At 43.5% G+C, this 24,071-nt stretch overlaps 1 protein-coding gene across 2 annotated transcripts in view; it reads right to left on the minus strand.

Annotated features, from left to right (window-relative positions):
* Positions 1-5,691: 5,691 nt before the first annotated feature.
* UFL1 (UFM1 specific ligase 1) overlaps positions 5,692-24,071 on the minus strand; it is a 101,978-nt gene continuing 83,598 nt past the window's right edge. For both annotated transcript variants that reach the window (XM_073589538.1, XM_073589537.1), the window contains exons 16-19: positions 9,508-9,588; positions 8,221-8,306; positions 6,878-7,058; positions 5,692-6,016 (exon numbers count right to left, since the gene is read on the minus strand). In XM_073589538.1, coding sequence (XP_073445639.1) covers positions 5,798-6,016; positions 6,878-7,058; positions 8,221-8,306; positions 9,508-9,588 — 567 coding nt within the window. In that variant the 3' untranslated portion in view covers positions 5,692-5,797. The remainder of the gene's footprint in view (positions 6,017-6,877; positions 7,059-8,220; positions 8,307-9,507; positions 9,589-24,071) is intronic.

Below are 24,071 nucleotides of genomic sequence, written 5' to 3' on the forward strand. Positions count from 1 at the left end.
TGTCATCTTCCTTGCTTCGTGCTGTGCTCCTGCGCAGGCGTAAGGATCTGCCCTGTTGAGGGCAGAGCCAAGTACTGCAGTGCGCAGGGCCTTTCTGACCTTTCCCGGCACCTGCGCACTGCAGTATTTGGCTCTGCCCTCAACAGGGCAGATCAGTACGCCTGCACAGGAGCGTGGCACAAAGCAAGCAAAAATTACGACATCGCATGAAGATGGGAGGCGCCGGACCTGTTCCTGTGACACCCATCGGACCGGACCACCCCAAGGGTGAGTATAATATAACTTGGTTTTCTCTTTCAAGTTAGATCGGGGGCTTATCTACAGCATTCTAGAATGCTGTATATAAGCCCTGAAAGGCATTGGCCGCAGCTCATTGTGGAAAAACGAGGTGACAACTTCCCTTTAAGTGGAAGGATATCTGAAAAAAAAAAAAACTGCTTTCATCTTGATAAAATTCAGAAGTTAATCAAATAGGGAACCAGAATTGTTTTTTCAAGGCAAAGCTTCAGAATCTACTTCTAGGTGCCACAAAGCCTTCAAAGTGGATAATGTCTTAAATAAGGTGATGATGACTGAATGGAAGCATCTAAGAAATAGCCCTGTCCTTATAAAGATTTAGGAGCAGATTTCTACCAGTTAAGATCAGTGCAGTGAATGGGATCTAACACTCAGCATCACCATGGTTATGGGCATGTTGTCCATGGCTACAAACCTACCTATGGAGGGTAAGGCTCCTATTTACAAGACTCCATAGAAAGGCAAACAGATGGCAGTATGATGGATGAGACGGGGACTGGCAAATACCAGGATAAAGTTATCTGCCTAACTGCAAGCTCTACGAAAGTTTCAAGAAGAGATAGCGAAATGGGGTTGTCGTAGGTCCCTTAATTCAAATGAAGGGAAATCTTAGTGCACTAGCATGTTAAGGCATTTTGGACAACTGCGTGCCCTTTTCTTTTTCAGTATGACAAGGCCCCAGTGCACAAAGCAAGATTGATAAAAACATGGCTGGGTGAGTTTGGTGTGGAAGAATTTGACAGGCCTGCAAAGAGCCCTGAACTCAACAGCATCAAACAGCTTCGGGATGAACTAAAACAGAAAACAAAATAAACCATCTCATCCAACATCAATGTCTGTCCTCACAAATGCTTTTCTGGATGAATGGGCAAAAATGTCTACACTTCAAAATATTGGAGAAAGCCTTCTCAGAAAAGTGGAAGCTGCTTTGGATTTAGAATGGAATGTCAAAAAGCTCCTGTGGGTGTAATAGGCAAGTGTCCTAATATTTACATAAAGTGGATATACATTTTCCTTGATTTAGGTATATGGCAATGAAAGTTTATTGACATGAAACCTGAAAACTTCTTTCTCCATGTTTCTTCTGCATCGTAATCTAGAAATACACTACTCTAGAAATGATGGGGCCTTTCACTAGCACAATGTCTTCAATGGTTTTTTCTACAAATGATAAAGTATTTCCACTCATGAAAAGATATCAAGCTCAATTTATTGAATGAAGACCATGAAACACAAAAAGAAACACCAAACATTTTGCATCCATTCTTCTATTCATGTTATATTGTTTTGACGGGACATCAAATTAAATTTCTTACATTTGGAAATATATTTTTTACAAACCTTTTGAACAAAAAGCGACTTACCCATCTCTTAGAGATATTTTAATGAAATATGATGCTTGGTAAAGTCAAGCAAACAGTGATCCATCTGTAGTAGTAAGTGGTCAGAAAAGGGCAATGGAACATTGGGAGATATGGATTAGGCGTCATTTTTCACTGAGAATTATATTAATGCTAGATGCTCAATATGACAATGTCTGGCCAATTCTACCCTAAATTTAGTACAATAAGGCATTAGTTCTAACTAAACATTGCAGCCAAACATTGTTGCCAGCGCGAGCATGTGCTTCTAAATGCTGTACAGAACCAACCAGCTCCATACCTATTCTAAAACTGCAACTCCCAGCAAGCTGGGGTCGTGGCTGTCTATCTTTTGCAAAGTATGCCGATGTAGTTTTGCAATATTTGAGAGGAGCCACTGATTGGAAAACACCGTCCTAAAGCATCTGGCCTGGAGTCTGAGGGTGTGTGCGTAAGAACGACTTTCTGTCCATGTGTTGTCTTCTTGAACTTCTTTTAACTGCTTCAGTTATCCAAAGATGCAAAGTGGTTAAAATAAGTGACCTAACCATTCTTCAGGCAGCTCATTAGTTAATACATTACAAATTCTTTAAAAAGCACTGGTGGAAACACTTGGAAAAAAAGAAAACTATTGCAAAGTTGCCAAAACACACTTCAGGAAGAATAATGCTGATAATATTTAAAGCATCTTCCTCCTGTAAAACTCAGTGGGTACGCAAATGGCTAAGAGACGTCATGCGCAGATACCCTAAATATTGTAAGAAACGTGGCTGATTTTAATTACAAGGCTCTGTGCACACTGTGTCTAAGCCTTATATTTACCATATACACCTAGAACAGATGAATGTCAAATGTGTACATTCACGTATTAAACATGTCACCAATTTTCTATGTAAACATATTTCTAAAGGTGCTATTGACATGAAATTCCCACCAGATGTCGGTAACAATCCATCCAATCCACACAAGCAAAAAAGTCAAACCATAAATATTCATTAATTAATTTGTGTGTAATAATGAGACATGACACAGGGAAAAAGTATTGGAACACGCTTAGTGAAATTTATTCAATATTTCATACAAAAGCCTTTGTGGTGTTGAAAGCTTCAAAATGCCTCCTGTGTAGAGAAAGTACTCGAATGCATTGCTCAGACGTTATCTCGTCCCATTCTTCCTCACAAATAGCAGTGAGCACAAATGCTCTTTAGTTTGCCTAGAGTGCTCGAGTGACATGTTCGAGTCCCCGAAGCTGCATGTTTTGCGGCAGTTAGACAGCCACAGAACATGCGGGGATTGTTCGTGTTTGTCAGGCTGAGTTTCAATGGCTGTGTATTTGGGATCATTGTCTTGCTGAAATGTCCACCCTTGTAGATGGCAGATTTTTATCAAGAATGTCTCAGTATATTTGTCCATTCATCCTTCCTTCAATTACATGAAGTTTGCCAGTGCCATACGCTGAAAAACAGCCCCATACCATGATGTTCCCACCTCTAAACTTTACTGTTGGTATGGTGTTCTTGGGGTGATATGCAGTGCCTTTTTGCCGCCAAATGTATTATGGCACCCAAAGAGTTCAATTTTGGTCTCTCACCAGCCTATATTCTCTCAGCATTTCAAAAGCTTGTTTAAATGTTGCTGAGGAAAACTTTAAACTCGCTTGAATATGCTTTTTGTTCCGCAATGGAGTCTTGCATGGTGAGCATACATGGGACATGGAGGTTGAGTGCATTACTTAATAGTTTTCTTTGAAACAATTGTACCTGCTTATTCCAGGTCCTTCTGTAGCTCTCCACAGGTGATCTTTGACTCTTGGATAACTCTTCTCAATTCTTTTCCCTCCGCTGTCTGAAATCTTGCAGTGGGCACCTGGAGGTGACCTGTTTATAGTGAAACGATATTCTTTCCACTTGTGAATTATGGCCTCAACAGTGTTCAATGGAAACTCCAGTGGTTTAGAAATTCTCCTGTAATGAATGCCATCATTATGTTTTGCAACAAGAAGGTTGCAAAGGTCTTGACACAGCTCACTGGTTTTACCCATCATGAAATGTTTATTTTGTGGCACCTTTGTAATGAGACATCTTTTCATAGGCCATTAATAGAACAAGCTGAAACTATTTTTCACCAAGTTGCAGGATTACTTTCTAATTACCGATAGATTTCAGCTGGTATCATGACTTTCCAAGACGTTTTGCACCTCCTTTTATTCAGGTTTTCAATACTTTTTCCCTGTGTCATTTCTCATTATTGCACATAGCAACTAAGTTACGTTATCTATGGCTTGGGTTGGTACAGACATCTGGTCAGCATTTCATGTTAAGAACACTTTCGGAAATATATTTACTTACAAAATTGGTGATGTGTTCAATGCTTATCTCACCTGCTTTATGTGTGTGCCATATATATATATATATATATATATATATATATATATATATATATATATAAAAACATGCATGGGGAAATCATCCTTAAGGAGCACCGATCAAAAAATAGTGAATAGCGCAAGTGCACGTTACTAGAGTTTGCCTAGGGTGCTAGGGCATGCACCAAGTATTGTAGGTGCTTGAGTGACATGTTTGAGTCCCCATGACCGCATGTTTAGCAGCTGTTAGACAGCCACAAAACTGCGGGAACTGCACTTACGCTCATCACCATCAGTCATCCATTTTAAAATAAAACAGTATGCAGCCAGAGAATGATGATTTTTCTAAATAGCACAAAAGTCCGGTTCAAACTCAAGGGTTGTGGAATCCTGCCATGCAGAGTGGGATCCTACCGCTTTCTACGGCATTCCTCACTGTCATAGAGCAAGACCTCGTGTGTTATTGCGAGATCTCGTACACGCGCTGCCGTATTCTTTACTAACCAGCTGCCGAATGGTAACCAAGCTAATCATGTTACCGATCAGTAAGTGCTTATGAAAGGATACCGCAGAGTTGATTTAGTTCCTAGCCCGAGTTCTTGCGATGCAAGCAGTTCTTGCACTGAGAGAGTGAGGAGTACCATGGAGAGTTGTGGGATCCAGCTCTATATGACGGGATCCTACAACTTGAAACTTCGGGCCTGACTTTTGCTATGAAGTCTCAGAAGTTTAAGGTGGCAATCATTTTGACAATAAATGCTTTTTAGAAATTACCATCAGTCTGTGGCGGCCTAGTGCTTTCTTAAAAAAAAAAAAAAGGACAGCTTGATGATAGGAATTCTTCAGGTGTATCTCCAATGTCAGGTTAGAACACAGAGTGAATTAAGCTTAACCATCCTCATTTAGGTTTCAGAACTGTTCATTATGCCTTAGTGGGAAAGTTGAAACATCCCACAAAGGCAATAATAGAGAGTGGGAGTTTTGTAGATCTACTCCCTGTTGTGTCAAGAGGACAGCTAGTAGGAGAGGAACTGCTTATAGCCTTTATAGTTTAAAAAAAAAAAAAAAAAAAATTATATATATATATATATATATATATATATATATATATATATATATATATATATATATATATTTATTTTTTTACGTTTTCCATAGATCACCACACAATCATCCATCCAAGATCAGCAATTCAATCATCCAATGCAAAATTGTAATTTTTGGTTAAATATTAAATTGAACTTTAAAAATTAAACCTGTAGATCCCCAAAGAGCGTATATATTCTTAAAGAGAACCTGTCATTACATTCAGAGTGCTCTGAATATGTTAAGGATCAGAGCCTGTTTGTGTGATAGCTGTCAGATAAGTTTTTTGCTTAAACGCTGCAGCATTTCAGAGAAAATATAGTTTGAAAAGATGTTGCTGGCTGCTTTCTATCCACAACTAACATGTTTCTCCCTATATACATATATGGAAGAGACTTGTCAATCAACTGGAGTAGGGTCAGGTAGAAACCGGCAGATGACCTGCCTTAAACTACTCAGGTGTTTCTCTATAGTCCTTTGCCAGCTTTTCAAATTATTGGTTGAGGCAGTATGAATCTAATGACAGGTTTCTCTTAAATAATATTTTGGTCAAGAACAGTAAGATTCTCCCTAACCATAATACTTATTTATTCATATTCCTTTATTTGCAAAATCAAAATGGTCTTGAGTGTTCATCGGAGCTTAGCAGAAATAAAGCTTGTGGATATAAAAAGGAATCAATGCCTGGTTACTCTTCTGATGCTGAGGACTTTCTGGGACGGAGAGCAAGATCTTTGATTGCAGAAGACAACTCTTGAAGTTCTTTTCTAATGATATCTGAAGCTTTATCAGATTCGTCTGCTAGATCTCCAGTCGTGTCTACATCATCATCATCCTTCTGCTTGGCCTGACCTATTAACTGCTTAACTACCAGGCTTTGGTAGTTAACCAACAAGCTGTGCTGTTCCTGTGTAAAAAAAAAAAAAAAAAGAACAAGCAGACAATAGTATTAACAAGACAGAAAAATAATCTAAAATCTAAATTGCATTTGCACATGCTAATTAATACTCTTCGTGTATACTATACAGTGGATATAAAAATTGTACACACCCGTTAAAATTTGAGGTTTTTCTCAATTGAGAAAAAAAAGATTGTACTAATAAGAATCATTTCAGACCTTTTTCCACCTTTAATAAAAGCTGTAATTCCTTAACACTTACTCCAATTATGATGAGAATACATTCAAATTAGAGCTGAGAGTCTGTACGTTAAGCCCATATTGATTATATAACTGTATCTCGAATATGTTTTGGTAAATAGCCAAAACTTGTGTCACGGTACACATATTTCTGGACCTAACTGTACATAGATAGTAAATCAATAGGGTTTAAAAGCATGTCCCCAGAATCATAACTTATTAGATATCCACAGGATAGGAGACACATCTATGATCAATGAGGATCCTATTTGCTAAGATCCCCACAGAATATGGGAAAAGGGCTCCCATGTCTCATATGGATACTTTTGGGACTGACAACAATAGCTGACCACAGGATTAGGATTTTTCAGCACTCCCGTAGACTTTGAATAACCCTGTGGATAGGTGATAAGTTGTGATTATTAATTATAATGCATATAAGATTTTTATTGAACCTAAATATTCACCAGCAATTCAGTAAAACACCAAAAATGTATCAGAGGGCTGAGCATTTTATGGGTCTGAAATATACAATTCAACAGATGCCTTATGTACATTATGTATGCTGGTTGGGCTCATGGGTTTCTGTGGAGCTCCGATAAAGATACTGCGTTTCATGTATGACAATACCTCAGGGATCTTTGTGCTTAGGAATGAAATTATCTGTGGGACACATCTTCCTGGGGCATGAAGCATACAGTGTGTAGTGAACTGAAACAACAGGACGGACGTCAGGTGTAGCACCAGGGCTGCATCTTCTGTCAGTTTCAGCTGCTCTATAAGGGCTTGCCTGTGCTGGAACAAAACTTGTCTGAAAACAAAGAAAATAGAAATCATACACTCGGGTCATTTAATACCTTGCTGAATGATTTTAGAGAATCAGTAAATTTACAGGAAGCCTGAGGATTGGTTCATACAGCATCAGACGCTTGCTGCGGTATTACATCTGTTTTACTCTGAAGCACCGCAGCCATCCTGTGACTCTTCATTTTGGAGGACTAGCTCAAAGGAGGTCCCCTGTGATGTCTCCCTGGCCCAATTCCCAAGTCCCTACCTACATACATGTAAGGAGAGACCTGTCAGTCAACCGCTCTCAGTAATGTTGCAGCGTTTCAGAGCAAAGCAATGAAAGCATACATGGCTGCAATAGCGCAGCCCGAGTCTCATTCATGCTGCATGACTCTACTGTTTGGTTCCCTTTAAAATAAGTGATAAACAGTGTTGTGCATTTCAAATTTTGCACTTTGAGCAATTAGACCAGACTTAATATGCTTCTATCACATAATGTTCTGTTGACTCACAAGGTTCGATTTTAAGAGTTTTCAGTATGACCAGATTTATAAAAAACACATTATGAGGTTATTGCATTTGAAATACTTTCTTGAAACCCTTGGATCTATAGGTTTTTCAAAGAGTTCCCACTAAAAGTTGGATTTTTTTTTTTTAATTAATTATCTGGTAGTGGTTTACGACTATTTGCAGGAGATATGTAAAAGCCCCCTTATACATTAGCTGCTTGTCGGTAGAACAATGCTTTGGCTGGTCGTTCGCCTGACTATCTCATACAAAGGAGCGCTCACTTGACCTCATATACATTAGAGTACTGGCTGAACCCATCGATATCAGTGTGTTTGGCCAACATTCGTCTAATATATATGCGGATTTACATTTATGTATTTATTTTACTCATTTATATAGCGCCATTAATTCCACAGCGCTTTACAGACATTATTGGCACTGTCCCCGATGGGGCTCACAATCTAAATTCCCTATCAGTATGTCTTTGGAGTGTGGGAGGAAACTGGAGAACCCGGAGGAAACCCACACAAGCACAGGGAGAACATACGAACAATAGACATTGGACAGTGCTGATTCAGGTTGGCCAACAGAAGCTAAAAATCAGAAAATAACCTAATACACACACTACAGTAAATTTTGGAAATCTTCTTGTCCAATGAAAAAAAGAGATGTACCTCTCTTTCTTCTTATCTCCTTTTTTAACTAAAATCCCACATGCGTCAGCTGCTGCGTCAAGGAAAGAAAGAAATTCTTCTATACTCTGAAGAGTTAAAACACAAACAAAACAGGCAGCAATAAGGCAAAAGTAGGAGATGTTATTTTGACAACTAGGAAAACATCTGTCAAACTCACAAGAAAAGAAAAAACTCCATTGCTTTTACAAAACACATGAGCATAAATCATAGTGGGGCACTATCAGTGTGGGGACCACACTAGAAGATTAGAACAGTATAGCTTTGAGGAAGAATCACATCAAGCCACTTCAGATCAATGGCACGTCTATGTATTGCAGAACAGGACCAGTCCTCCAGAATGAGAGACTCTGAGCAACTGCTCTCCTCGGCCCAAGATATGAGGATCCTGGAAAGAGGACTCCCTGATGTTCTTTTTTTTTTTTTTTTTTACATCAAATCATTTTTATTGAAACAATTTTTTTATCATTTAGTTTCGTTACAAACATCATTAGCAACATTCACATAAAGAACCACATAGTATAGCTAACAATCTAGCTCAACGCTGTCCAGTAATTCACATTCATCATATCAAAATAGTGTGATCTTACCTTCCTGTAGAAGACAAAATTCTTATATAAAACATTTATATTATAGGACTAAACATATAATATCACCCAAAACACCTGCTAAAAAATAATTCACACTTTATTAGTGAGGCATCAGGTCCCAATGGTCTTTAAAAAGGTATATGAGAACTGGTGTTCTAAACTGAACAAGCCCTTTAAATATACATACCGGATTTTTCGGATTATAAGACTCACTTTTTTCCTGCAAATTTGGGTGGAAATGGTGGTGCGTCTTATAATCCGAATGTAGCTTACGGGGGGGGGGTGGATGCAGATGTGTCGGCTGCAGTGGAGCAGGGTCGCTGGTGCAGTAAGCTGGCAGCAAGCAGGAGTGGGGCAATGCTGCGGGTGCTAGGCTTTCACAAAATATCTGGAGCCCCTGAACTTCTCATTGTTTTCGACTGTTGAAATCTCAATCTGCATATGTGCCAATCCCAGCGATCATTTTCCCAAATTTCATTGCATTCAAAAGGATGGGAAGTGTGGGGACTCCAGACATTTTGTGAAAGCCCAGGGCCCGCGGCAGCCTCGAACCTCTGAACACGACCTCCTCCCAGCCTGGGGCCCGCAGCATCACGACACTCCTGCCACTGCCAGTTTCCTGCAGCAGCATCACTGCCTGTTGCAAATTAGGTCACATATAGAAGATTTTTCAATTTACCTTGCCAGCCAATGAACTGTTCAGCTTTGTCAATGGGCCTTTTGCTTCTTCCTGGAATTTATTTAACATCTTTTTCCTAACCTGCGGAGAGAAAGAAAACAATAAGTTATCTGCAGTTTGTTTAGATTTTTTATCTGCCGAGATTTAGATTAAGTCACTGTGACCAACATTTGTATCAGTCTTTCGGATCTGCACTTAGACAACAGATACTGTAACTAGGAGGCAATATGCTGCTATTTGTCCCCAAAATGCCTGGTGGTGTGGTGGGATAAACATTTTATACAATTCTCCCTGGCCAAAAAATACTAACAAAGCAAGGGATGTTATTTCAGAGGACTGAGAAGTGGCTGTATACAATGGCTATATTGGGATGGGGTAAGTTTTGTGTATGCAAGATGTCAAACAAGTGACTATTATGTCTGTGTGTTAACTCTGTGAGTAATGCCCATGTAATAGGGTGGGTGAAGTTACTCACCTGAGAGAGTGTTGTTTTAGTTTATATTTCACAAATCAATGATACATATATAAATAAGCAACTATGTAATATATCTTACCAGAGAGATTTACTTCTTTCATCTCCTGGACTGATCTTTTATGCTCAATTCATGGGTAAAATTTGTAAAATCTGTGTTCAGTGAAGACATTTTCGAATGAATGAATGATCATTCCAAAGGGAGATATAAGCAAATCTCTCTAAGATATAATACAAAGTTTCTTATTTTCGCGTGTATTATTGATTTATAAAAAATAAAAAAAAAAATCAATGGATAGTTCTTCCTAAAGACATATTGACTTTTGTGAGTACATCATTGCTATTCTGTGGAGAGTGGACAGTATGTTAGGTCTACATTACATCCGGAGCCACAATAAGCAGATGTAATGCCGGTAGTTATGCGCAGACGTTTCTATACCGCTTGTACAAGGTGTAATGTATGGGAGCACTGCTCGTCTTTAGTCATACAGTTCACGGACTCACCCGTAAGGCAGAAATTTTACAAAATAATTACTACCTCTTATTACCAATATGTCAGTCCTATCATGACCAATCATTCTGGAATATTGTTTACTATCCAAATACATAAAATATTACATTAATGGAGTTGAATTACACACCATCATGTGCACACCCTCGTTTGTCCCTCTCTTATTTCTTTTCCTATACTCCTTTGGCTTGCTTATGTTGGTAACAAAATAAGGATTTTTTACTCCCTGTAAAATCCCTTTCTCGTAGTCTTCATTGGGGGCCACAGTTAGGGTCCCGTTTCACATTTAGCGATGCACCAGCGATCCCGACAACGATACGTCCTGGTAGGGATCGCTGGTGCGTCGCTACATGTTCGCTAGTAAGCTGCCAAACAGGCAGATCTCTTCAACGACACACCAGCGATCCCGACAGCGATGCGACCTGGTAAGGATCGCTGGTGCTTTGTCACACAGCAGCTATTCTGAACGAATCCAGCTTGCATCCCTGAGCTCTGCGTCGCTAACGACGCTCGTCAGCATCAAACACAGCGATGCATGCTGTCCAGCGGTACACCGACGATGAAAAAATGGCCCAGGGCATTCGAGCACGATCAGCGATATCCCGCGGGGGGACCGGTCGTCGCTATGTGTCACATGTAGCGAGATCGCTGTTGCGTCACAAAATCGGAGACAGGGCCTTTAGTGTGGGATAGTCTGCTGCCACCTGGAGGCTGACAATATTAATATGCCACTAATTGAATATTGGCTCCTCCCCGGCAGACTGTACCTTGCTTGCTAGCAACAGGATCCTCAGTTTAGACAAAAAGCAGTGAGAGAAAGACAAAGAATTAAGGCACGAAAAGAAAAATAAAGCACACCTGATTGGGCAACTAAAGGTGGGAGCTGTGTCCGAAGACTGACAAAAATTTTTTATGGCGAGTAAAAAAAATCCTTACTTCTCGTTTGTCTTACTGGGGGACACAGTAACCGTTGGATGTCCCAAAGCTGTACCAAGGGTGAGAAAAACTTAAAGGGAACCTGTCACCAGAGATAACACTGTGAACCTGCAGATATGGTGTTAATCTGCAGGTTAACAGTGCTATGATGCTGCCCAGCGCCTGCACGTAGCCGAATGCAGAAGGGAGAAAATGATCTTTATTTTCCCCGCCAGCCACCAGCATTTGGTATTCAGTCGTGGGGGGGCAGCGCAGGCGCTGGTTCAGTCACTGCTCTGATTATATAGAGTGGCCGCTGTACCCCCACCCGACTGATACTGGCTCTACATTACGGCTGGTTGTCAGTCAGGGCCGAGGGCACGGCGGTTACAGCGTCCACTCTGTATAATAAGAGCGGTGACTGAACCAGCGCCAACGCTGCCCCCCCATGACTGGATACCAAATGCTGGCGGGGAGAATAAAGATCATTTTCTCAAGGCTGCATTTGGCTATGTGCAGGCGCCAGACAGCATCACAACGCTGTTAACCTGCAGATTAACCCCATACCAGGTCCCCTTTAAACATCATACAGTTACCAAAGAACATTTTCCACCTTTTCTCAAGCCTTTATCTGAGCAATTGCTGCCTGCAGTATCTTCCTCCTCAGATTTGCATCTGCCAAACCAAAGGTGTGAACCCTGTAAAACGTGGAAAAGGAATACAATGAGAAAGTGGCTGCTTCACAGAATTACCAGGAAATCTCTTGCAGTAAATGCATAGTGCACACATACCATGAAAGGGGGGAGCACTGGCACCTGCCCTATAAGTCTCGCTAATGTCTCATCTAATCCAGGGAGCAGATAGCCTAGAGGCGGTCGGAGCTCTGCCGGAGCGTACAGGGATGATCCCAGGGCAACCGATAGGAGCTTTGAGAGACAGGCAGAGTTGCACTGCTTATGGCTACATAAACCTATGTGAAAACCTCTCAAGGAGGCGACGCACCTAATGAAGGGAGAGTATTCTTCCCATTAAAATAAAAATGCGGAGAGTTCCACTTAGGCGAAAGGAGGGAGCTAAACACCTGAATACTCTGTCCTGAAAAAGAAGAGAGAAAAATCACAAAAAAAATCAACTGGAAAGATCTCTCTGATCAGCACAAAAGGGTAAGGACCAAAGAACGACTGGACCCCTTCAGGCTCCCAGGGAATAATATAGTGGCTGTGAGTTTTCCCTGCCTGGGCAGGCAGCTCTGACCTCTGGCCTATAAGATAAATTCTGCTGGACCAGGATTGCCAAGGCAGGAGCTTTGAAGTTTGACTCCCAAAAGCCATCTAGACCAGCAAGTAGTAAAAAGAAGGATATTGCTCTATGAGCACTGCCCATGCACTCTCACCTATGAAACAGGTGCTAAATTAAAGCGACCTTTAAGCGCCTTTGTTCCTTAAATCCAGTCAGACAACCCTAAACTGAAAAGACAGTCTTCCGAATTGGGGACCCGACAGTCTTGCATGTAAACTAAATGACAAAAAATAAATTGGGTAGAAGAGAACAAGCCTGGGAAAGGTCTGTCTGGATAATACTCAGTCCAAGATGGGAAAGGAGAATCCTGCCGTAATAAGGAAAGACCAAAATTCCTCTTGAATGTGGAAAAGCCTAGATGTCTGCCCTGACCCATCACCTTCCGGGGAAAGATGAATTGTAAGCAGTAGGCTACTTAGGAGACCCTTAGAGGGATAAGATCTCCATACACCCTGGAGGTCCAGTCATCGTATCAGAAGTCAATCATTTGAACGACCTGCCTTAGCCCCAAATGACACGGACTTGGCTAGTGCTCCCATAAAAAGTGAAAAGATGGGAGCACTGTTAGACTCTGCAACCCATACCTCGAGACTAGGTGAAAAGGAATAGGGAAGAGGTGGAGACAGACAGAATAAATGATGAAACCAACTACTTTTCATTTTAGGCCAGATAACCCCTTTAAGGGATGCAGTAAGTTGAGCAGTCTCTTCCGGAGACAAAAATACTGGCTCAAAGTTAAAGAAGTGCACAGAAGTTCTGCAACTGCACCAACTCGAAAGGTCTTTGTCGATAGGTTAGAATCACCTAGGACAGGACCAAAGATCTGTTGTCAAAAATAGTAAGGTATTAGTTGAAATTAGTATTAGGGTGCAGTCACACTAAACGACGCACCAGCGATCCCGACGATACGACCTTGTCAGGATCACTGGTGCCTCGCTACACGATCGCTGGTGAGCTGTCCAACAGGCAGACTCACCAGCGATCAGGGCCAGCGAGGACGCTGGTATCCAAGGTAAATATCGGGTAACTAAGCGCGCACGTCATTTAGTTACCCGCTGTGTACCTTGGATACCATCTCCCAGCGCGAGCACGCAGGTATTCAAGGTACACAGCGGGTAACTAAGGGACGCGCGCGATTAGTTACCCGATATTTACCTTGGATACCAGCTCCCAGCATCTGCTTACAGCGCTGGGAGCTCGCTGATCGTTGGTCTCCCGCTGCCAAATGCGATGCGCGCTGGCCAGCGGGAGACCAACGATCAAAAAATGGCCCAGGACACTCCTGCACGATCAGCGATACCTGGCGGGGGGGGGGGGGGGGGAAGGATACTGATGCATGTCACACACAGCGATGTTGCGTCACAAAATCAGCGATCTCGCTGTGTGTGATGGGGCCTTAAGTCTCTCATGATGGGTGTTCACACTGTGATGCATTGAGAGTGTGCTGGCCAGCCCGCCTAATCAAAAAGTAAGGGCGTGACTAATAGGCTGTGAACCAGACACTATGCGGCACCCTTGTGTAAACAACGTCCTATGCGGGCCTTTATAGTGCAATTGTATAATGGGCAGTCACCCCCTCCAGGAATGGGTAGGTGGAAAATAGCTGTTTTATCTGGTATTTAGCACCTGTGTTGCTAACATCTTGCTTTATGGGCTGGCTGCACCCTGTAGTGCATTTGTTCCAAGATCTGGGCAGGTAAGTGTTGCTGTCTTTTTGTCTGCTGTTTACACTGAATTTTTGGAGACCTTGAGTCTTCTTTAGTGGCTTTGCTAATCAGTTTTCTGCCCAAAATACACCCTACCGAAGGGTCTGAATTAGCTGGACAGACTCGCCTAGGACGAAGCCAAGGTACGCCCTGGTCCATGTGTGCCAACTGACCTACCAAGCGGTCCCCACTAAACGGTGACTCATCTTGCATATTGGTCTGGGTGCCAACTGGATTACCTGCATGATCAGCCATAGGCCTCGCTTGTGTTGATGGCCTGCTCAGAAAAAAATAGTCAGACTAATGACTGTGCAACACGCCAAAGTGAAGGTCTCAGTTAGCCTGACTGATTTCCTTTCTGAAGATGCATTTGCCTTGGGAAGTGGTCAGGGTCCACTAAGGACTGATTACATGCTACCTTCAACCAAGGAGTCCGATGGTGTGACATCTCAAGGGAAGAGATCAAAGTAATGAGTGATCTATTATGATATCTCCTGTGAGGAATCACATTTAGTTGAAAGAGCACTTCCTAGTTTGCCTTTGTGCCATGTAGTTCATTTGTGCGATAAGACCTACAAATGAGAGAAGACACTGTTAAAAGGTCAGACTCACTCTGAGCACTTGTCAAGTTTGCTTGCCAGCTCTGCCTGATAATCCGACCCCTCTGGGAGAGAGCATATAGAGTAACCGGAGTGACCTGACAGAGTCAAAGCAGAACTAATGGTCCAACACTAGTGAAGCATTCTGACAGCTGGCATGGTAACCAAAACTCCCCTTAATTAAGAGCACAGCATAGCTAGACAGGATACTGTTACTCACCTGGACAGTACACACCTCTGAGCGCCATCTGCTTGTAGGTCTGACCAACCGCGAACCTCTAGCAGGGTTGACTCGCTGAGGAAAGAGGTAGACTGCTATATAAAGCATCTCTTCGACACGCCCCCCTTACCTGCTGTGGAATGTGCTCCACCTAGTGTGCAAGTTGTAGGTTCACCTGTGGAAACTGCAAGGCTGTGAGGTCTCATCTGGGGTGTTTGACTCCCTCAGAAATGCAGTCTGAATGACCTCTGGATTTGAAGAGTCCTCTGCAGAATTCGTCTGGCTGTAAGGCCTCAGCTGGTAGGTCCGATTCACTCTATAAGGTGGTCAGAATAACCTCTGGATTGCAGAGTTACCTGCAGTATTTGTCCAAATGGCAGATCTCAGCTGGAGGGCCTTTCCTTCAGGACAGTAGACCGAGCAGCATCTTAGTTGGTAGGTCTGACATACTCATTAAAATTGTCAGCTTACCAGAACCGGGAGGAAGCCGTTAGCTGCCCTACAACAGCAAACCAGGACAATGATCCCCTGGCAAACTTGGCCCCTGCTTAGACGAGGCTACAGCCTATTTAGGAAAAGAGTCCGCAAGTAACGACATGGTACAGGCGGTGCCAGAAGTGAAGATGGCTTCGGATTGAACCTCTGAAAAACCTGCACTTACTAAAGGGTACAAAGGGCAGTCTGGTGAACCCAATCCAAGGCTGTTTGGACAGACTCCGCCCTAGGCTGTGGTGGTGCTGTCCCACTGGTAGATGTGACACTGGGCTTTGGCCATAGTACTAAAGATAGTAACAGTCCCCACCAAGGTGTATTATACAAAAGAGCTAAAGACAGGACACATGCAGGGTGAAAGGCACCTCCTCATACCCTCACAGCAGGTGTCCACTGAGCATCAATTGGAACGAGAAAGGAGGTACCAGCAATATGATATGCTAAGGCTTTGTCTGAGGGAAACCCGGCCTTGCAGGAGATACAAGTGAAGACATAGCATTGTAACTTAATTAACCAGTCGACTGTTTTTAACAAGCCAAGAAGAATATACTGTTACCTATAAGTTGACTTTTGAATGTATGTGTTTCTTTCTGGTTGGTCAAGGAACCAGACATTTGCTGGTGTAACCCTGGAATATTAACTTGTATGCTGATATTTGATATAACAGTGTGCTCTTATCCTTGATAACTAGTGATGTTTACTGATATGTTAATTATGCATTATGTAGGCCAGATAGTTTGTTGACTTTGAAAACAGAGGAGGAAAAACTATGCACATAGATCTCATCTCCATTCTTACCCTTTATGTAAATACTGAATGAAGGACACTTGTTAAGTTTAAAAATAGGTTACATGCCTCTGTATATAGAGAAAGAGAGAGAGAGAGAGAGAGAGAGAGAGACAGCCAGAGATTCTGTCAAGACATCCAAATATCCAGGGGACCCTACAGGACTGCTGCCAATACATCATGGCTCCATCACGAGGGACACGGATCTATCATTCTGCAGGAAACAACCTAGTAGAACTCGGCCCTGGTTGGAAGAATACAGATCTGCTCCATTGACCATCACTGAACCATGGATCCATTTGGAGAAAGCCAGGATTGGGAGCCGATGGTCGCCTGGCTCCATGGAGATGTTTGGAGAAGCCAGGTTGTGACCCCTGGGTCAACTGGCCTTGTACCTGAATGGACTGTCATCTTTCTACTCTTGTTGTTACCTCCTCTGTGTTCGTGCCACAGGTGGGGTAGTTGACCCTGGGAGCTCTGAAGAAACAGCTGCCATTATCCCGGCGAATCAGTAGGAGGGTGAGACTCTATAATGTGCATCATCTTGGGGTATTTTGCTGGGACTGTTCTACGTGTTATCTGCTTGTTTTGTGGTTCAATAAAGCATTGCCACACTGTTTTACCCACAAACTGTGTTGTCTGAGTAGCGTTATGCCCACAATATAGGGAGAGCAATGAATGGCTCGGAGAAAAGGATTTTACGGTGAGTACACACAAAAATCCCTTTTTCTCCTTCGCCTCATTGTGGGACACAGGACCATGGGATGTCCTAAAGTAGTCCCTGGGTCGGAAACCACACAACAGCTGAAAACTTATGCACCAACCGATTAATCTGGCCTACAGAAGCGATACCGCCGATTGCAGAATCTGTCTGCCAAGGGCCGCATCTGAAGAGGCTTGAGAATTAATGCTGTAATGCTTAGTAAACGTGTGAAGGCTGGACCAAGTCGCAGCCTTGCACACTTGCTGTGCCAACGCTTGGTGCCGAATAGCCAAGGAGGCCCCCACTGACCGAGTGGAGTCTGTCTTGATCCCCGCCGGGAAAGGCTGACCTCTGACACGGGAAGTCTCTTGGATCGCAGAGCAGATCCATCTGGCTATTGTAGCTTTAGAAGCAGTTAGGCCCTTTCTGTGTCCCTCCGGAAGCACAAACAGGGAGTGTGATTTACAGAAAGACGCTGTTCTGAAAATGTATTTCCTGAGTGCCTTCACCAAATCCAAAGTGTGGAGAGCTTTCTCAGTACGATGGACCGGAGCTAGGCAGAACGAGGGCAAAACTATGTCCTCATTCAGATGAAAAGAAGAAATGACTTTAGGCAGAAAGACGTGGATGTTCTTAACACCACCTTGTCCTGGTGGAGAACCAGAAAAGGAGGTTTGCAAGACAGAGCTGCCAGTTCCGAGACCCGCTTGATGGAGGTTACTGCCACAAGAAAGGAAACTTTCCAAGAAAGAAGAGTGAGTGATGCGTCCCGCAGGGGTTCGAAGGGGGCCTCTTGCAAGGCACCTAGGACCAAATTAAGGTTCCAAGGTTCCAGAGGCATCTTGTAGGGAGGGACAAGGTGCGACACTCCCTGTATGAAGGTCTTGACCTGCGATTTGGACGCTATCCTTCCCTGGAACAGGACAGATAGTGCTGAAATTTGGCATTTGAGAGAAGCCAGAGCCAGGCCTGAGCCTAATCCTGCTTGAAGAAATTCCAGAATGGAAGGGATAGAAAACACAAGTGGGGAACATCCACGGGTTTTACACCAAGAGAAAAAGACCTTCCAAACACGATGGTAAATGCACATAGAAGTAGGTTTCCGGGCATTGATCATGGTGAACGCTACTTGTTGCGAGAAACCGGCCTGGGCTAGGATCCAGGATTCAATGGCCAGGTCGTTAAACTCAGCACTCTTGAGTTTTGGCGGTAAAAGGGCCCCTGAGAGAGAAGGTCTGAGCGGTCCAGTAACTGCCAGGGAATGTCGGCGACTAGTTGCACCAGTTCCACGTACCACGCTCGGCGTAGCCAGTCTTTTTTTTAATCAGATACATTTTTATTAAATAATAGCAATTATAACATATATGAAGTCAAGCAGTTGTTCACATATAATCATATTTTTTATATGAACAAACCCCCCCCATCCCCCCCTCCGAGACCCTTTCAGTGTCTTCCTCATTACTATTCCGGTACTCTTTCCCACATCCATATATAATTGTTTATTATGCACATCATCTATATCCTAATTCATCCACCCCACAAATCTAACTCCATTCTACCCATGGCTGCCATATCTTATGAAATACATCAAGTTTATTTCTCTTAGTATAAATACTTTTTTCCAATGAGATTATATGCTCCACCTGCGTAAGAAAGTCTCGTCTAGTCGGAGGCTCTTCTCTGATCCAGAACCGAGCGATCAACTTCCTTGCAATAACAACAGTCTAGCAATCGCCAGTTTGACCATGGATACCGCTACTAATTCTTCCACATAACCTAATATACAGACCAAAGGGTCTCTGGGGATTACACACCTATATATCAATTCAATCCGATTCAATACAACTGTCCAGAAGGTAGACAATCTAGGGCAGTTCCACAGCATGTGCAGCATGTCTGCCCGTTCCTGCGAACATCGTGGACACTCGGAATCGGACCTCAAACCCATCTTGAACAGTCTGTCGGGAGTTCTGTAAGCTCTATGAATTACGTATAGCTGAGACATCCTCCCAGGTTCGCTCATAGAGATCTTAGGCACATATTCTAAAATAGATTCCCATCTATCGTCATTTATCTCTCCCAATTCAGCTTCCCATTTTACTCTAGACTTGATGGGATGTTTGACTAGAAAAGTGAATAATAAATCTCTATACACTTCTGAGATTGCCCCCTTTGTTACGCTGTTCTCCAAAATGGAGGCCAGCGTGACATCAAACTGGATCTCAATAAGTTTCCTCCGACATTGCGCCCGATACGCATGCTGAATTCTTTTATAATGAAACAAATTTGAATGCGGTAACTGGAATTCTGTCTGCAGCTCCACAAATGACTTAAGTCTCCCCTGACCCATAAGCTGTCCCAACCTACTGATTCCTGCCTCTCTCCAGGGCCCAAATCCTTCCATTTGCTCGAATTCTTTCAAATTTATATTATCCCATACAGGAGAGTATTTGGTAAAGCCCGTGACACCCCTTATCTGTTTAACTTTTTCCCATACCTTATGAATTAGGAGAACAGTAGGAAACCGAGAGCCTAATTTTAAAAACTGTCCCCCTTCCAAACTCTCTCCCAGATGCCATTTTCCAAACAAATATCTCAAACTACTAGGCGACTGTCCCCGTCCTGTCTCCACCCCCCATCCTCCAATATGCTGGCATTGTGCTGATAAAAAATAGACCCAGGGGTTGGGAAGCGCCAAACCTCCTTCGGCCTCTGCAAAGTCTCTTGTTTAAACCGTGGGCTTTTCCCTCCCCATATTAGTTCACCAAACAGCGATTTAATTTTGTGGAACCTACTCTGCGAAATCCAAATTGGAGAATTATGCAGTACATATAAAAGCTGTAGCATCACTATCATTTTTAAAAGGTTCACCCTTCCAATTACCGAAAGATGTAATTTATTCCACGCTGATATTTTGGAACAAATTTTTTGTAGCAAAGGGCTTAGATTAAGTTCTTCAAACCTAGTCAACGGAAGGGCGATTTGTATCCCCAAATATTTAAATCCCGAAACCACCTTCAAATTTGCTGACCTTTCCACCTCCCCCATATCCATCTACCTCATCAATGGGCATTATGCACGATTTGTCCCAATTGATTTTGAGTCCGGAAAATTCCCCGAATTCCTCAATTAATGCCACCGCGTTATCCAAATTCTCCCCTTAGTCCTCCAAAAATAACAAAATATCGTCGGCATACAAAGACACCCTCTCCTCCTTCACTCCATAAACAAATCCTTTTATCACTTGTGCATCCCTTATTTTAGTGGCCAGAGGCTCCACGGCGAGGGCAAACAGCAGCGGAGACAACGGGCATCCCTGCCTCGTACCCCTATGTAATGAGAAACTATCAGATAATTCATTATTCACTCTAATTTTTGCCTTTGGAGAGGAGTATAGCAACCCCACCCACGATATAAACTTGGGCCCAAACCCAAGGCCCTTCAAAACCGACCACAAGTACTTCCATTCTACACAATCAAAGGCCTTATGGGCATCCAAAGATACTACTACTCTCTTTCCAGCATTTTCGGCTGGAATTTGCATATTTAAATATAGCCTCCTTAAATTGATTGCTGTAGATTTATTGGGCATAAATCCCGATTGATCTGGGTGGATTACTTTATCAATCACGTGGGTCAGTCTGTTGGCCAAGACCTTCGCCAGAATCTTTACATCTGCCGTAAGGAGTGAAATTGGTCTGTAAGACTCCGGATTCAATGGGTCCTTATCAGCTTTAGGAATGACCACCACAATGGCCTCTCTCATAGATGCAGGCAATATTCCCCTCTCCAACGACTCATTAAATACCTTCTCTAATTTAGTTATTACTTCTTCATTAAAAATTTTATACACCTCTGCCGGAATGCCATCCGCCCCCGGGGCCTTATTTCCCGCCATGTCCGCCAGTGCCACCCTCAACTCCTCCGCTGCAAGCGGCCTATCCATCCATTCTCTGTCCTCCTCCCCTAATCTAGGGAGCTTAATCGCCCTCAGATACCTGTCCATCTCCTGTTGACCTTTATGTATCTTTGAGGAGTATAGCTCACTGTAAAATTGTTTAAATACATCCAAAATTTGATCCCCCTGTGTAACCACATGACCTTCCTTAGTTTTAATTGCATATACATGTGAGGATTCCCGTTGTGCCGAAGCTATCACTGAGAGCAGGTGTCCCACTTTTTCACCCTCCGCATAGAATGCCTCGTTCTGAAATGCCCGCCGCCTCTCCGCCTTACGGATGTGAAGTTTATTAACTTCCGACTGGGCCACTCTCATGCGGGTCTGCGTAGCTTTAGTACACTGCGCACCCAATGCTTCCTCCGCCGCCCTTAATTCCTCCATCACTGCTTTGTCTAGATTTTGAGACCTAGTCTTATATCGAGACACTTCTCTGAATAAAATCCCTCTCAAAAATGCCTTCATAGTATCCCAGACTACATGACCCTCTGCACTACCTTCGTTTATCCTAAAGAATTCTCCCAGTTCCTCTCCTATCTTTCCCATATCCAGCAACCGTAACCAAAAGGGATGAATTTTCCATCCCATACCTGTCAACCTCCCCCATCCTCCCAATTGTAGAGATATCACCAGTGGGCAATGATCCGATAGGACTCTGGGCAAAAATTTCCACTTCCTGTACCAAGTTATCCATCCCCTCATTTCCCAAAGCCACATCAATGCGAGACAGGGATCCATACGTCGCCGAGTAGCACGAGTAAGTGTAGTTCTCCATATTCCGAACTCTCCACAAGTCTATCCAACCAATTTCCCTCATGTAGTTTCCAAAAGGTGTCACATTCCCTCCCTCTCTGCTCCCCGCGTGTTTACCCTTATCCCAATGATCATTTGCAATATTATTCACATCACCTATTACAAGCAATGGGACCCCAGTCCATTTCCCGGATAAGTTCAGAATTTCCTGTATCTTTTTTCCAGAAAATGGTGGAGGGATATACAAAGACACAATGCATAATAACCTATTCAATATCTTACATACAATAAACACGTACTGCCCATCCTTGTCTATTATAACCTCCACTTCTTCATATGGAGTAGAAGTGTGGATCAACACCAACACTCCCCTAGCATAGGCTGAGTACGTTGAGTGATAAGCCTTCCTCACCCACCTTGTTTGTAATATATCTACTTTATCTTTTACCAGATGTGTTTCTTGGAGGCAAATCACTGAGGGCCTCAGCTTCAGCAGATATTGTAGAATTGCGGCCCGTTTTGAGTCGTTAGCGAGACCCCTAACGTTCCAACTTAGAATTTTAATTCTACCCCCCATGATATGTTGCAATACCGAACATTTGACACGTTACACCTGAAATCTCGGTCCTCCTGCACTCCAACTACTCTCCCATCCACATTTATCAAACAACAATAAGCGTTGCGCCGCCTAACACATCCACATAAACCAACGTGGCATTACTTCATCTCAGAGATGACCATTATCATATCAAATTCAAACTAAATCACAGTTAGTCACTGTTTCAACATCACTCAGAGTATGCTTCAACGGGATTGTCCCACTCTGGTATTCTTCATGTTAGAGTCAAGCCAGAGTGTCGCCTCCTCTGGATTTTGAAAAAAGTGCACTCGATCCAAAGCCACAACTCTCAGCTTAGCTGGGTAGATCATTGAATAGCGCACATCCATGTCTCTTAGTCGTCTTTTAACTTCTCCAAATGTCATCCGGAGCTTTTGAACTGCTGCAGAATAGTCTGGGTAGATGGAGATGCGATTGCCATCTATGGTGAGTTCCGCACAGGACCTGGCTTTCCGCAGCAGAGTATCCCGGTCCCGATAGTTCAGAACTTTGGCCAGGATGACTCTTGGGGCTGATCCTGGGGGCAAGGGTCTAGTGGGCACACGATGTGCTCTTTCAACGGAGAACATTTTAGTGAGACCATCCCCTCCTATAGTATTTTTCAGCCATGACTCAATGTACTCAGTGGGGTTATTTCCTTCCGCCTTTTCTGGTACCCCCACAATCCTCAGGTTGCTCCTACGGGAGCGGTTCTCCAGATCATCAGTTTTAAATTCCAGTTAAGCTATACGCTGCACATACTTTTTTTCTCTTTTCAACAGTTCATTAACCTGGTCTTCAGCGCCTCCCACCCGTTCTTCCACCACCTCCATTCTCTGTTCAACTTTGCGCACTGCAGCATTAATCGCAGCCATCTCTCCCTTTAAATCATCCACACGACTGTTCAAAGTCGCAAGGGCAGACTTGTTGTAAATTACCACAGAGAATATATCTTTGAGCGTCGGCTCTGCTATATCTAATGTGTCCAGCTGTTCAAGCTGGGCAGCACGTGCAGCCACAACAGGGGATCTCCGTTCCTCCCCACAACTCTGTGGCTGGCCCCCTCCTTCCTGCTGTTTCCCAGGGATCTGCGTTGTGTCAGGTCTCTCACCTTCAGCCGCTGACCCCTCATTAGCAGCCTCCTCTGACCTCGCAAAGCGTTCCAGCCGAGCGATCACCTCCATCCGTCTTTGATATGCCGCGCTCGCCCTCGCCGCCTCCTCTGCAGCCTCGGCGCCATCTTGGGCCTGAGCATTTCCCGACGCTGCCCGCTCCTTCTGTCTCCTGCGCGTCATCCTCGTACAGGACTTCTCTCCACCAGACCGTCCTCCACTCACTGCTACTCCCAGGATCTCTGCACACTCCTTGGAGCGATTTCAGCGTTCGGCGGCGCCTCAGGAATCCTTAATAAGGGAGATTGTGGCAGGAGAGCTCCACTGCACGTCCTCTCACATCGTGCGCTAGGCCACGCCCCCCCTCGGCGTGGCCAGTCTAGTGCAACGAGAATCACCGGGATACCCTCTGCCTTGATCTTTTGGAAGACCCTTGGGAT

The sequence above is a fragment of the Dendrobates tinctorius genome, unplaced genomic scaffold (genome assembly GCF_039654945.1).
Source record: "Dendrobates tinctorius isolate UK_male_01 unplaced genomic scaffold, ASM3965494v1 ptg000111l, whole genome shotgun sequence".
Taxonomy (NCBI): domain Eukaryota; kingdom Metazoa; phylum Chordata; class Amphibia; order Anura; family Dendrobatidae; genus Dendrobates; species Dendrobates tinctorius.